Source organism: Mustela erminea, chromosome 7 (genome assembly GCF_009829155.1).
Source record: "Mustela erminea isolate mMusErm1 chromosome 7, mMusErm1.Pri, whole genome shotgun sequence".
Classification (NCBI taxonomy): domain Eukaryota; kingdom Metazoa; phylum Chordata; class Mammalia; order Carnivora; family Mustelidae; genus Mustela; species Mustela erminea.
The window spans coordinates 53,555,044-53,571,097 of record NC_045620.1 but is presented as its reverse complement, the minus strand read 5'-3'; the positions used below and the strand labels follow the sequence as shown (position 1 = coordinate 53,571,097).

Sequence of the window (16,054 nt, the reverse complement as noted above, 5' to 3'; positions counted from 1 at the left end):
TCTCTCTCTAAAATAAATCTTTAAAAAAAAAATTTTTTTAAAGGAATCTAGCCTTGTTCAAGAGATGGCCAGCAGAGAAGAAGTAATGGTTGAAACAGGAGAAGAAAATTCAAGAGGTAACCAGAAACAGTTCCAAGGAAAAAGCAAAGAGTTGTCTTCAACTCTTTTGCTTTAAATAAGACATGCCTGTTTTGATACAAACACTGTACAGCCTACAAAAGGAAAAGAACCTTCTGTAATAGAGAATATTTTATTTTACTCTTAAAAATAAAAACACTGACCCTTCCAGATATCTGTCTGAAGAGATTCAAATCAAGGACCTTCTTGCCAAGAGCCGACAAATTTCCCTTCAGCATTTCAGGGAAGTTATTCTATATTGCTGTCTAATTCCATGAGCAAATTCTCTGTAACTTTTTAATTAGCTTAAAATTAACAGAAGAAACAATGAATATCTGTGAATTATTTTACGAACACAAAGATGAAAAACATAAACAACACAGCACTAACTCGTGTTAAACTGACACAGAAGAGCAGGACTGAACATGAACGTGACCCCGCAGCCAGGATTTGGGAGGGCCTCTGGTATTACGTCATAGCCTGGCTGGGAGGAGCACTGGAGCTTATTAAGAAAACGCCTCAGTACAAAGGCCTAAACAGTAGTTCCGAGCTTCCTGGAACTTGGGCCTGCAAACCTGTAGCTGCTTTCCCCTTTGAGGGCCAGCCATCCCCAGGCTGTACAGGAAGAACTTGCAGTCTGCTTTGCATTGTCTGTTCAATAAATAGACTTCAGCTTTGTGCTGATTGAGCAGTAAGATTTTTTCTGGAGCAGGACTCTCATTTCTGACACTAATGGCCTTAAACAAAACAAAGAATGATACATTTGATGGAACAGAACGCTTAACTGTCGACTATGTGAAGGGGATTCTGCAACCCACACCTACCTGTGACTCGTGGGACCAGATCTGGAACTTCCAAGCCAAGTCCGATGATCTGCTTATTGCCACCTATCCTAAAGCAGGTAGGTGGAAGGAGGGGGTGGTGAAGAAGAGAATTAGGAAGGTGAGTGGGGAAAATATTAGTAGTGAAATAAAGAAACTGATCTGGGTTGGAAAACTGTTTACCGGACAGAGTGATATGGCTAAGTCAAAACACTTGTGGAAACTGAAACTACAGAAAAAAATACTAAAATAATGAATAAAATTTTAAGAATTTAACTCTTCTTACAATGTACATATTTTTTTACTTTCCCAGGAGTGACTTAAACAGCCAAGAAGTAACGGACTAGATTGTTGATTTGTTTGCTCCCAATGCAGGCTCTTAGAGCAGATCCTGTTAAAAAAAAAAAAAAAAAAAAAAAAAAAACCAAGCAAAAAAAACCTGCTGCTTTGTCTGTGTGTAAGCTGCAAAGGGGATTTCCCCAAAAGGTGAAGAATTAGGGGCGCTTTGCTCCTACAATGCTGATTTCACCTCAGCAGCTTCCAGAAGCCCTCAAAATCTCCCAATTCAAGGTCTAAGAATTACTCTTTGGATTTCTATCTTCCTTTGTGGTATGTTTTGAACCTATTTCCTTATTTCAGTAATCAGTTTAACAAAAGTTGCTACAGAAGTTAGACTTCTTGAGTCCAGCCACTGTATCAGAAAAATTTTAGGATGACCAGGGAGAAATAGTTCTCTGCAGATATTTGTGCATATCTGCATGTATTCTAAAAATATACTATTCAATTCACAGCCAGATTGCATATACATTTGGTCTTTGCAAAACTAAGCTCCCTGTCAATAACTCCGCATACACACACACACAGATATTCATATTGAAACATACACTTGTGCACACACACCAAAAAATCTAAACCTAAATATTTTCCTGGGTTGTATGTTCAAACCTCTTTTGAATCTTTATCTCTAATGATCCTGATAAAAGACTCTGCCAGCAGAAGGCAGCTTTAGACTCTCATTTATCCATCACTTTCATTTTGTTCCTAATTTTCTTTTTTTTTTTTTTTTTTTTTTTTATTTCCAGCATAACAGTATTCATTATTTTTGCACCACACCCCGTGCTCCATGCAATCCGTGCCCTCTATAATACCCACCACCTGGTACCCCAACCACCCACCCCCCGTCCCTTCAAAACCCTCAGATTGTTTTTCAGAGTCCATAGTCTCTCATGGTTCACCTCCGCTTCCAATTTCCCCCAACTCCCTTCTCCACTCTAAGTCCCCATGTCCTCCATGCTATTTGTTATGCTCCACAAATAAGTGAAACCATATGATAATTGACTCTCTCTGCTTGACTTATTTCACTCAGCATAATCTCTTCCAGTCCCGTCCATGTTGCTACAAAAGTTGGGTATTCATCCTTTCTGATGGAGGCATAATACTCTATCCCCAGGGGTACAGGTCTGTGAATCACCAGGTTTACACACTTCACAGCACTCACCAAAGCACATACCCTCCCCAATGTCCATAATCCCACCCCCTTCTCCCAAGCCCCTCCCCCCAGCAACCCTCAGTTTGTTTTGTGAGATTAAAAGTCACTTATGGTTTGTCTCCCTCCCAATCCCATCTTGTTTCATTTATTCTTCTCCTACCCACTTAAGCCCCCATGTTGCATCACCACTTCCTCATATCAGGGAGATCATATGATAGTTGTCTTTCTCTGCTTGACTTATTTCGCTAAGCATGATACGCTCTAGTTCCATCCATGTTGTCGCAAATGGCAAGATTTCATTTCTTTTGATGGCTGCATAGTATTCCATTGTGTATATATACCACATCTTCTATGGTCAACTAATCTTCGACAAAGCAGGAAAGAATGTCCAATGGCAAAAAGACAGCCTCTTCAATAAATGGTGCTGGGAAAATTGGACAGCCACATGCAGAAAAATGAAATTGGACCATTTCCTAATTTTCTAATCTTACCCATCAGGAGCCTGTTCAGGATTAAACTTTCCTAATGTGAATGTAAAAGTCATCACTGGTGAGAATCACATCTCACAGTTTTAATTTTGTCCACAATTCTACTTTGTCATCACTTCAGTACATGGTTACATCATTTAAGTATAATATTTAAAAATTAATCTTTTCTCCACCTGCCAAATGTGAGCAGTAAGACTTGGTTTGTTTAAAGTTTTCATGGGTTAGAATTAATAGGACTTGAATGATCCAAACAACACACTCAAAAAAAAAAAAAAAAAACAAACTTCTTGCCAGCTAATGTAACAGTTAGTCATCACTGAAACCCTACCCATTAATAAAGGTTATATTTATTAATGGGAAGAAGAAATAAGCATAGATGAAAAATGTGGTTTATACCTAAATTTTTAAAAGAATAATTAAATACTCTGGGAATGAGCCAAGAGAAAAATATATTCTAAAATCACTGACTTCTAGAGGATGAATTGAGAAGTCATTCCACTCATCTCCGAGGATGAATTGAGAAGTCATTCCACTCATCTCCAAACTTCTAGCAACATGTCAGCCTGCCCCAAAGTCAGCTAACTCTAAATAGCTGTAAATTCAGTGAATACATCAAATCAGTGTAAACAGCTCTCTCTTTGATTAGATAGCTAAAGAAATATTAGTCCTTTACCCTGCTATGAAAGAGTTGGTGCCAGAAATTCTTAGAGACCTAACTCGTCTAGGATATAAAAAGTAATTTTTTTCATTGTTCCCTGACTTACGCCCTCCCTGTAGACTTAAAAGCACTGAGCTGACTGTATAAGAAAAGGAAACTGTAATGAGGGCTGGTGTCATAGACTGCAGGAAGGTAAGCCCAGATCCAGGATTCAGAGAACCATACTAAAATTGTCAACTCTCTTCCCAACATAGATTTGTCAGAATACCTAGTACAACAGTTCTTCATCAAAGTATGAAGATTCAGTTGGTAGGAACTATATTAGTCTAGAATCAGGCAGCACACAGAAACTGAGGCTGGAGAAAGAGGCCCGTCTTCCAGTAGCTTCTCCGGTTCAAGAACTAGGCAGCAAAATATGGTATGGCCTATGCAAAATGTCTACCTGTTGGAGCTACCATTAGTGTCACTACCTCGGGAAGAATGACCTCCACCACTCTTCCACTTTCCAATGCATTTCATTAGCAGTATCTAAATAGTATTCAAAATCTTCACAGTAAAGAAGTCTAGGGAATACACTTTTTAACCTTCTAGTCCCTGAGATAAGGGAAAAATTGAGAAAAACTTGAAAATGGAATCTAAGTACTAATGATTAATATCAAGCCCAGGTACTAATCATTCATTTGTTCATGCAATCAACACATATTAAATACCTCCTATGTGGTACTTGGGAAACAGTCTGAAACAGTCTGAAAACCACATAATGATTACTCTCCAGGAGATTATAATCAAGTGAGAAAGACCTTTCATTCTGTCTTTCTTAGAACAATGCAGCTACATCAATTGGGTAACAATCCAAATTAATGGTTATGACAGGCAAGAAAGTGAACTATTTACCAATATAATATCCATTCCAAATTGCAGCCTTTGTATAAAAATTCACATTGTGATAACACAAGACATAAATAAAAAATGATGTTTTCTAAATTTCAGTATAAACCTAGCTTTAAAATTCAGAGAGGTGTTCTGACAAGTATAATCATATTTTAAGAAATGTAATACACTAAATGTCTATGCATCTTCATCTTACAAATGGAATAAGGAACAACATGGACTCAGGAGATAGTGGACTTAATACAAAATGAAGGCGATATTGAGAAAAGTCAACGAGCACCTACTCATATACGAATTCCTTTCATCGAATGGATACTCCCATCCGTAGGATCTGGTAAGTTTCGAATAGCCACACTTGACTAAGGCCTAAATAAACACCTAAGATTTTTTTTTAATTTAATTTTATTTTTTTTTAATTTTTTATAAACATATATTTTTATCCCCAGGGGTAAAGGTCTGTGAATTGCCAGGTTTACACACTTAACAGCACTCACCTTAGCACATACCCTCGAAGGGGGGTGTGGGGTTATGAGTACCTAGGATTTTTACTACCACATAGCCCTCTCAAAATTCTGGGCATTCAAGCTGAAAACATTTAATAGAAAAGACATAAGAATTAATACAACCACCTTGAAAAACTAAAAAAAAATTAAATTCTAGGCATTCAAACAATTACTAATGAATTCTGTGACTTTGCATGTTTTTTTTTTTAACTATGTCTGGCCATTTTTGTACTCCAGACATTTTCTAAGGGAGTTAATGCTAATACAAAGGTAAGTTAAGTTTTTATTCTCCATTAGAAATTAATTTTATTCCTTGGGTGCCTGGGTAGCTCAGTGGGTTAAGCCTCTGCCTTCGGCTCAGGTCATGATCTCAGGGTCCCACATCGGGCTCTCTGCTCAGCGGGGAGCCTGCTTCCCTCTCTCTCTGTGTGTGCCTCTCTGCCTACTTGTGATCTCTCTCTGTCAAATAAATAAATAAAATCTTTTAAAAAAAAGAAATTAATTTTATTCTATAAGGGTGAGCCCAAGTGAGATAATTTCATGGTGGAAGAGTATGAATTTTTACATTCTTATTTACCTAGTTTCTTGTTTGTTATGGTTAAAAACTGTTCCAGATCTTTAAAAAATCATTCATAGGCTAGAAATATTCTCTCAGATCAAACTTACAGTTATAGTGTTTGCACAGGTGACTTGATTTGTTCAATTGTTCCTATTTTAGGAACAATTGAAGCAGCAAGATTTTGAAGCAAATACAAATGGTGGAAAGTGATCAAAAATCAATTTTACAGGTTTGGACCGAGCTAATGAAATGCCCTCACCACGGACCCTGAAAACACATCTTCCCATCCAGCTGCTGCCACCATCCTTCATAGAAAAAAACTGTAAGGTAAAAAGAAAAAGGAATTCACAGTTTACTCCTTAGAGTGGTCTTCAGTTTCCTCTTAAATCGCTTTACTTGTTGGAGCACCTGGGTGTCTCAGTCAGCTAAGCATCTGACTCTTGGTTTCAGCTCAGGTTATAATCTCAGGGCATTTAGATCAAGCTCCACATTGGGAGCTCCATGCTCAGTGTGGAGTCTGCTTAAGATTCTCTTCCTTTCCCTCTGCCCCTCACCTCTCTCTCTCTCTCTCTCAGAAACAAATGAATAAAAAATCTTTTTTTAAAAACCACTTCACTTATTAAAGAAGAGAGTCTATCTCTTCACAATAATCAATATGCAAATTGATCTGATTCCTTCTCAAGTCCTGCAAAGACCATGATCACAAGAACACCACATCAGAAAATCTCATCTGTATGGAATGTAGCCACTTGAACATAATTTGTGTGGGCAATAACTACATATAAGTCTAATCCTACTTTTGCTTTTTTCCCTCCCCCTGCCATCCTAGATAATCTATGTAGCAAGAAATCCAAAGGACAATATGGTATCTTATTACCATTTCCAAAGAATGAATAAAGCCCTTCCTGCTCCAGGAACCTGGGAAGAGTATTTTGAGAGTTTTCTGGCTGGGAAGGGTAAGAGAATTCAGCTTTTGTTTCTTCCTTTTCTCAAAATCCTCACTCTAAAAGGAAAGAATCATTTCCTTAGACCAGCCAGGGCTCTGCTTGCTTTACTGTGAAGAAATCATCTCTTTAGGAACTCTCTTTTCAGTGGAATATTTGTTTGTTGGGCTTCTGTGATTCATTACCATTTTTCATCCCTCTTTGCAGTGTGCTGGGGTTCTTGGCATGACCATGTGAAAGGATGGTGGAAAGCCAAAGACCAACATCGCATTCTCTACCTCTTCTATGAGGACCTGAAGAAGGTGAGGGGCAATGCTTTAATGGACCATAAGACATTTAGGTCATAATGTGTACACCACACTGGGGACTCACAGATTGAAACAAGAAATAGATAATACTGCATTTCATTGGCTGCTGCTATCCATTCCTCAAAGCACACATGGCATATCATGAGTTTGTGTATCACATAATTTCATCTCCAATTCCTGGTGCTCCCCAGAGCATATCCCATATGGTACACCTTTTCCAGATAGGCAAAATATGAGTGGTACCTTTTTTTCCCCTTTCATGTCTATTCTAAAATTCTGTTTAGAAAGAAAAACATTTTCTAGTACATTTTGGGTTTTTTCATTAGTACGTGAGAAACATCATAATCTCAAGAAATGATTTAAGAAATTAGAGTGTAATGGAAAATACTAATGATTTAGATTCAAAATTCTTGAATTCAAGTTCTGGCTTTACCACCTACTGGCAAGTATTCTTGCTGAGGACACTTAACATCATAGAGACTTACTTAGATTCCCTAATTGCAAAAACTAGATAGTAACATATACTCTTCCAAGATCTACAATGAGGGCTAAATAAGATGATGTTCATGGGAGCTACTATATAATGATATAGTATCATTATACTATATAGCATATATAGTATATATACTAATATACTATCATTATGGTATAAATGATAATATGCTAAATACTATCTGTGACTTAACTAAATACAGAGATCTACAAAAATTACAGTCTTGTTCTTCAATTTATCACTGGAAGTCTTGGTGCTCAAAAGATGCTTCACAAATTAGCTGCATGGGGCTCTAAGAGACTACATCAGGCCTCTTAAGTCAGAATGTGCACTTTATAAGATGCCCAGGGGATTTGTGGGCACATTAGTTTAGACACACAACTCCTAAGTTCAGTCACTGTTGGGCCTCATCGAGTTGTTTCTACAGAATATCAAAAGAGTAAAACAATAATTTTTCTATTTTTTTAGTTGAGATATAACATACATTTAACATTGTATTAATTACAGGTACAACATGATTTAGTAACTGTATTTATTATGACATGAGCACCACAAGTCCAGCTGACATCTATCACCAACACATAGTTACAAAATTTTTTTCTTGTGATGAGAATTTTTAAGATCTATTTTCTTAGCATCTGTCAAATATACAATACAGTATTATTGACCATAGTCACCATGCTGTACATTACGTCCCAAGGATATACCTATTTCATAACTGGAAGTTTGTACCTTTTGACCACCTTCACCCATTTTGCCCATCCCCCACTCCCCACTTCTGGCAACGTCAATCTCTTCTCCATATCTATGATTTTAGTTGTTGCTTAGATTCCACTCTACGGTTTTTTCAACCAGAAAATGTTGGACATATCCCTATTTTAGTGCTGAGAGTTATCTACTCACAGAATTCTAAATTTAGATACTCAGTTAAGAAATATTATGGCAGGGAGTTGTATGCTATAAGGGGAGAGTTTCCCTTTCATGGGTAGATATGACAAACTGGGGAAGCCACAGAAGGAAGGGTGCTATTATACTCAGAATAAGAAAACTCCATGTAGATGATACTTGTCTATCATATGTATCATAGCAGTGTGAAAGTAAGGCTATGTCACCAGGAATAACAGTCTTTTAACAAGGTGCATCCTGATGTATTATGAATTCCAGGAAGAAATTTTATTGAACTGGTAGTTCTAACCTCAGAGTCCCTAGAGCCCTTTTAAGTATTTCTGTCATCATGTTCTGGAATGTGCCCAGAATGTGCCTAGTCACTCAAAGCACAATATTCTCACCACTCTTGCTGATTCCTAGTCTATGTGAGGCCAAATAAATTAAGTACTACTTTTGACATCCAAGCTTTTAAAGCAGAAGACACAGTTGTCAGCCTAAACCTTTCATGTGCACTCCCCTAACACTCCTTCCAGAGATAGGGACTTCCCATAGCCACAGCTTCCCAGGGTGGTGTGTCCCTCTGATGAGGAAACATTGGAATTGAGCTCCTCTCAGGAAAGCGTAAACACCTGGATATGCTGGGTAGTAGACTTACTAGCCATTGGTGCCTCTTGACTACCTCATGGGTGCAAAATAGTCAGCTATCATTCTTTTCCTACCACTTATTGCCATGACTGAGATGGTCTGGGATATTTCTATCCATGTCAGAAACAGGAGAGAGCCTCCTTAAATTGTCTGACCCTATGCTTCTACAATGTCTTTCTTCTTATCATCGGTCTATGGACTCTCCCTGTAAGACATCTAACAGACCAAGACTCCTCCCATAACTGACTTGCATAGGACACTTGGGCATAACTCTTAGTGAAGCATTCTCCATGCATGGCATGTTATTTTATAGTAAATGTTTCACTAATACCACTCAGTTTTTGTTTACATGTTAGAGAGAGAAAAGCTTAGTAATTCCAGTTAATAAAAAAGAGAACAGTGTGGGTCCTCATGTTAAATTGAGTACTTGTGAGAGATTTTTTTTTTCAGATTTTATTTATTTATTTGAGAGAGAGAGATTGCATGAGAGCAGGGGGATGGGCAGAGGGTGAAGGAAAAAATCTCAAACAGACTCCACACTAAGCATGGAGCTCAACATGGGACTCAATCTCACAACCCTGAGACCATGACCTGAGCCAAAATCAAAAGTTGGCTGCTTAACTGACTGAGTCACCCAGGTACCCCTAAGATTTTTGTTTAAATTTTAACTCATGACATGTTGCCGATTACTGTTATTAATTCATTTCAATATTTTTAAACAAATTCTCTTATATCAAATCTTCACTTTTCTTTTGACTCTCATCATAGAATCCAAAGCATGAAATTCAGAAGTTGGCAGAATTTATTGGGAAAAACCTAGATGATGAAGTCCTAGATAAAATTGTCCTTCACACTTCATTTGATGTTATGAAGCAGAATCCAATGGCAAACTATTCATCAATTCCTACTACAATCATGAACCACTCTGTTTCTCCATTCATGAGAAAAGGTATTTTTTTTTGTCATAATCCTAAAGAATTGTCCAATCTTTCACAGATTTGAGGGAGTTTTCTGTGGCTAAGAAAAATAAGATCTATAGTAAATGATTTTGGAAAAAGAAGTAGAAAACCAGGAATGAAATGAAAACAATTGGAGAGTAAGGTGTGGTGTGTACATCCAGTTCCTTATCCTCCCTTTCTCTCCAGAGATCTGGCTGATAAGGTGAAAACACTGAATTAAGTCAGATGGGGCAAAGAATCCATTTTATAATGGGTTTATAAGGGCTCTATGCTATCAGATTTATTCATTCAAAAATACTTACTGAGGGGCTAATATGTGTCAGACACTGTTCTAGGTAATGCTCAGAGCAGCAAAAAAAAAAAAAAAAAAAAAACAGAAATTTTTTCCCTCGTGAATAGTTATATTATAGCCACAAACAAAATAAACAATTATACCCAGGATAACAGATGATGGTAAGCACTAGGGGGAAGAAAAAAATCTGTGGAAAGGTAACAAGGATTGCAATTGGAGAATTTGGGGGGTCTACTTTTTTGGTTTTCTTCCTCAAAACTCTATCTTGAATTCTCCCACATACAAGACCCTCTCAGTGGGCCTATAAATGGAAACTACAGGCATAAGCACCTACCACACTTTGATGTCCAAAGAGCACAGGAGAAAAAGACAAGAAATCCCCACAGGCTTGCTGTTTTAATTGTGGTAGTTTTATTTCCCCCATTAATGTCCATCAGTAGATAATGGGCTCTCCCTCTCCCACAAATCAGATAAAAAATTCTTCTTCCCTTCAGAATGAAATTGATAGGTTAGCAACAGAAATGTTTTGTCCAATATTGCACTCCTTGAAGGGTAGAGTAAAACAATTCACACAGAAACAGGAGAGTAGAGAAATGTAAACTGACTCTCTCCCACATGACAATTTCAGGGACAGTGGGAGACTGGAAGAATCACTTTACTGTTGCTCAGAATGAGAGATTTAATGAAGACTACGAAAAGAAAATGGCTGATACCAATATAACTTTCCACTTCCAATTCTCGTAAAAAAGAAAAGAACCAAAAATTTTTTTAGTCTATTACCAACTTATTGGTAATAATCAATAAAACCTTATTACCCAGACCACATGATACTGGATTCAAGTTCTCAGACTAGTTGTTTATTGTGTCTGCTTTTGTTCACTCTAAAAAAATTAGGGATAAAGCTAGCAGAGATTGGAGACAAGGCAGAGAGTTGGAGTTACTAGTTACAATCTGGAGTTACAAACTAGTAACTGGAATTACTAGTTACAATCATGGCATCATTGTTGATTATCATTATATTTGAGTTTGCTATAGATCATGTGTTTGTTGACGTACTAAAAGTGCTTCATTACTGATATTTAAAAAAAAAAAAAAAAAACCCTAACATTTTCAAAGTGTTGGTTCAGACTAATTTTTCAATGCATCATAAAAATATATAGTGACTATTTCCCCTAGAAGTTTCTTGGTAGTCAAGTAACCATCAAGTGACTCTGTTTCTCCATGAAACATTACAATTCACCTCAGTATTCTTACTATAATACATCTATCCCTATCTCTTATCATACCCTTTATACTTAAGTCTCTTTCTCACTCCAGCCAATGCTATGATTGAGTCTTGGAGTCATATCTTGACTGACCTCCTTCCAATGCATCCACAGCAATATCTGTCAGTTTTACCTGCTTGAAGTGTCATTTGTATGGCTACCCTTCTAGTTCAGAAAACTTTTACCTCTTGTCCATACTAGTATAAGCTTTCTAACTCGTATCTCTGTTTCTTCCACATCTACCAGGGTTACTTTCTTAAAACAAGATTTTGATTATATTTCTCTTTGGCTCTAAATATATCAGTAATTCTTAATTTTTACTGCCTGAAGATAAATCCCACACTTTTTAGCTGTCAATTCAAAGGCAACTATATTGATATGATATGGTGGATATCATCTTCCAAACCACTTTCCTAGCTTAATTTCACCTTCTAAACCACCTCCATACTTCAGCAAATAAGCCTACTCACTGAGCTTTGATCACATCTTGCCAGTTCCTATTCTACTAGGTTTTTTTTTTTTTTCACCAAATTTCATCTGAAATTTCCTTTCTTTTCTATCTACCTGTCCAAAACGTGGAATATGCTTCAATGACCAGTGCAAGTGGTTCATTCATCCTGAAAATACTGAGAGCTGAAGGGAACATTTGCTTTTCTTTTTTTTAGTGTGTTCAGTTAGCCAGCATATAGTATATCATTAGTTTTTGATGTAGTGCTCAACGATTCATTAGCTGTGTATAACACCTAGTGCTCATTACAACACAAACATGTGCTTTTCTGAAGTCCTCTACACTTGGTATAATTATTTTGTGATTAAGATTAAAGTAATTATATATCTTGTATGCGTATATGGTCTCTTGTATGTTTATTAAAATTTTCATTTATTTTTTTCTCCAAGATAGAAACATTGTTGTATATTTCATTGCACACCAAACAAAATATGACAAGCACAAAAATAAGTAACTGAAAGAATATATCAGTCAAGGAAATTCTAAAAAGCTACCTTTTTATATTTTAAGTAGTCCCTATAATAGCTATCATTTATAGCTATTGTCCAATATACTAGCTACTAGCTAAATGTGGCTATTTAAATTAATTAAAACTAAATAAAATTCAGTTATTGGTTTTTACTAGTTAAATTTCAAGTGCACAGTAGCCACACATGGCTAGTAGCTATTACTTGGGCATTATACAACATTTCTATCATCAGAGAAAGTTTTATTGGATAAGACATTTTATTTTTACAACCATCCTTTGAATATGGCATTATTATCCCAAAGAGAAAACTAAAACTCAAGTTCAGAAGTATGGGATGCCTGGGTGGCTCAGTCAGTTAAGTGTCTGCCTTCAGCTCAGCTCATGATCCCAGGGTCCTGGGATCAAGTTCTACATCAGGCTCCTTGCTCAGCAGAAGCCCTGCTTCTCCCTCTGCCTGCTATAGCCTTGGTCTGTGCTCTTTCTCTAATAAATAAATAAATAAATTTCAGAGATATTAGTTAACTCAAATAAGAAATATTGGCATTTAGCTTCGAACACCATGGTTCCAAAATCTGCCTTTTTAACTGCTTAAAATAGAGCCTCTCTCTTCCTTTCCTGAGACAGTCTTATCACAGGTTCATCATGATCACCACTAACTAAAGGCTGCCCAACTCAGACCCTGATCCAGAAACCAACCAGACTGGCATCAAACTGTCAGCCATTCCCCATCATGATCAAGTGAAGCTTAACAATAGTCTACTGAATAGCTTTCCCACTGTCTACATGCTCTGAAGTAGACAGAGCCCTAAGCCAACAATAGCCTCCCACTTGGTATCCACTTCATGTGTCCAGTCTGAAATCTGTCCTTTTATGCCTTTATATCTCTAAGGTTCCCCCTGAAATGGAGTAAAATTTTTGTAGGCCCTTATCTGAATGCAGTGCTTTCTGTGGCTGTGTTAAGCTCTCCCTCACATACCACCAATCCTCCAAGACACCAAAATCCACGCCCTGCCCTGCTGCCTAACAGACAACTCAGGGGAAGCGTGCTTGTGCTCAGCCCATTGCTCTTAGACATTTCACCTTGGACTCAAATTTCTACCTCTTACTTGCCTTCAAACTACCTATGTAATCTTGACCAGCAAACCCAATCTATATATTTTGGTTACTTAGCCATATCCCCAAACAAACCAACTCAAACTCACCTTAACTTGGCTTCTCCCCTTTTGTCTTTCAAAACTAGTGATTAGCATATTATATTCCAGATCTAGTCATCATTATTTCCATTTCAGCAGAAAATTACAATACAGTACTTAGGCTTTGTAATCCTTCTGATATATAGAATCTACCAATGGAATGCACATTCTATGTTCTTTTGTTACGTTTTGTTTTGTTTGTGGGGGAGAGAGTGTGGGAGAAGGACACAGGGAGAGAAAGAATCTTAAGCAGACTCCACATCCAGTGTGAGGTTTGAGCTCACAACCCTGAGATCATGACCTGAGCCAAAATCAAGAGCTGGACACTTAGCCAGTGGATCCACCCAGCCACCCCACACATTCTGTTTTAGCACATGTGAGCAATAACCTTTAACTACTGTGGAGGAAGTTTAGGTTTGAATAAAAAAAATATTAAAGGAGAAAGGCAAGATGGTGGAGAAGTAGCAGACTGAAATGACATCAGGTCACAGGAGTTCAACCAGATAGCTATCAAACCATTCTGAACACCTACAAACTCAACAGGAGATCAAAGAGAAGAAGAGCAGCAATTCTAGGAACAGAAAATCAACCATTTTCTGAAAAGTAGAATGTGCAGAGAAATGAATCTGAGGTGATCAGAAGATAGACTGTGGGGAAGGGCCTGGCTCCTGGCAAGTGGTGGAGCAAGAGAGCACAAAATCCAAACTTTAAGAAGTCAGAGGGACATCACTCCAGAGGCCAAGTGGGGGTGGAGCCCCCAAGGACACTGTGGTCTCAGGTCCCATGGGGTCATGAAAGATCGGGGGTGTCTGAGTGTGGGAGAGCTCCCAGGTACCAGAGTGTGGAAGCCGATTACAGAGACAGAGCCAAGGAGTGAGGTCTCAGCTCAGGGTTACCATAAACTATGATATGCAACACAGTTGGACCACTGCTCTTTGAGCAGGACCCCACAAGTGGCAGATTCAGGGAGACTCACCTTCCTCTTATGGAAGCAGGAATCTGCTGGGTTTCGAGACTCCAGGCAAGGCTGTGCATCAGATATAGAAATGCTCAGTCACAGGCCAGATGAGCCCAGAGCACAGCCAGAAACCAGGGAGATGGGAGTGATTGACCCATTTTCTCCAAGGGCACATTTGGGGTCCCAAGCTCTCAGCTCCTCCAGGCTGGAGATTGGGAAGCCACCATTTTCATTCCCAGCCTCCAGAGCTCTATGGAAAGCATTCAGGGAAGTCCCAAAAATGAATCTGAGCAGATTACTTAGCCCAGCCCCTGGCAAAGGCACTGCAATTCTGCCTCAGGAAAAGACATTTGAGAATCACTAAAACAGGACCCTCCTCCAGAAGATCAGCAAGAACATCTAGCCAAGACCAAGCTCACTGATCAAGGAGAACAGCAGAATTCCAGAGGACGAGAAAGCAAAGCATGGAATTCATGGCTTTCTCCCCATGATTCTTTAGTCCTGCAAAGTTAATTGATTTTTTTTAATTTTATTTTATTCTTATTCTATTTTTTTAACTTTTTCTCTTTCCTTTTTTAACATTTTTAATTAGTTTATCTTAATAATACCTTTCTAAAAAAATCTTTTTAAACCTTCATTATTAGAGTCATATTTTATCCTTCATTGTATCTAACTTTATTTTTTGTATACACATAGGGTTTTTTCTTCTAAAAAAAAATTTTGAGATGTGATTTCTTCTAATAGATCAAAATATACCCTAAATCTAGCACAGGGCTTTCTTCTAGTCTCCAGCCTCAGCAAATTCTCTCCACATTCTTTTTTTTTTTTTTTTTCCTTTTTCCAACCAGCTTATTGTATCAATTTCTTTCTTAGAATTTTTTAAAACTTTCATCATTACACTCATATTCCATCCCTTCATCATGTTTGCCCTTATTTTTGTGTATATATATATATATATATATATATATATATATATATATTTTTTTTTTATTTCTTTAAAATTGTTGGAGGTAGTTTCTTCTAAGAGACCAAAATATATCCAAAATCAAGTGGGTGACTCTGTTTTATTCACCAGTCTAAAATATATATATGTTTTACTTTTTTAATTTTTTTAAACTTCTTTTTAACACCTTTCTTCTTCCCCCTTCTCAAAATTTGTGTCCCTTCTGATTTGGTTAGTGTACATTTTTCTGGGGTTTTTGCCACCCTTTTAGCATTTTATTCACTTCTTCATATATTCTTATCTGGATAAAATAACAAGGCGAAAAAACTCACCACAAAAAAAAAAAAAAAAAAAAGAACAAGAGACAATACTGAAAGCTAAGAACCTGAACAATACAGACATTGGTAATATGTCAGATCTAGAGTTCAGAATGATGATTCTCAAGGTGCTAGCTGAACTCAAAAATGGCATGGAAGATATTAGATAAATCCTGCCTGCAGAAATAAAAGCCCTTTCTGGAGAAATAAAAGAACTAAAATCTAATCAAGCTGAAATTTTAAAAAAGCTATTAATGAGGTGCAATAAAAAATGGAGGCTCTTACTGCTAGGATAATTGAGGCAGAAGAGAGAATTAGTGATATAGAAGACCAAATGACAGAGAAT

General features: G+C 37.3%; 1 protein-coding gene across 1 annotated transcript; it reads left to right on the top strand.

Moving 5' to 3' along the window:
* The first annotated feature begins 618 nt into the window (after positions 1-618).
* Positions 619-12,167, top strand: LOC116595391 (sulfotransferase 1C4-like). Its single transcript, XM_032351652.1, has 7 exons — positions 619-1,018; positions 4,673-4,798; positions 5,756-5,853; positions 6,356-6,482; positions 6,678-6,772; positions 9,573-9,753; positions 10,684-12,167. Exons 1-7 carry the CDS (start codon positions 850-852, stop codon positions 10,797-10,799), a joined length of 912 nt encoding a protein of 303 aa, XP_032207543.1. The 5' UTR covers positions 619-849; the 3' UTR covers positions 10,800-12,167.
* Positions 12,168-16,054: the final 3,887 nt, after the last annotated feature.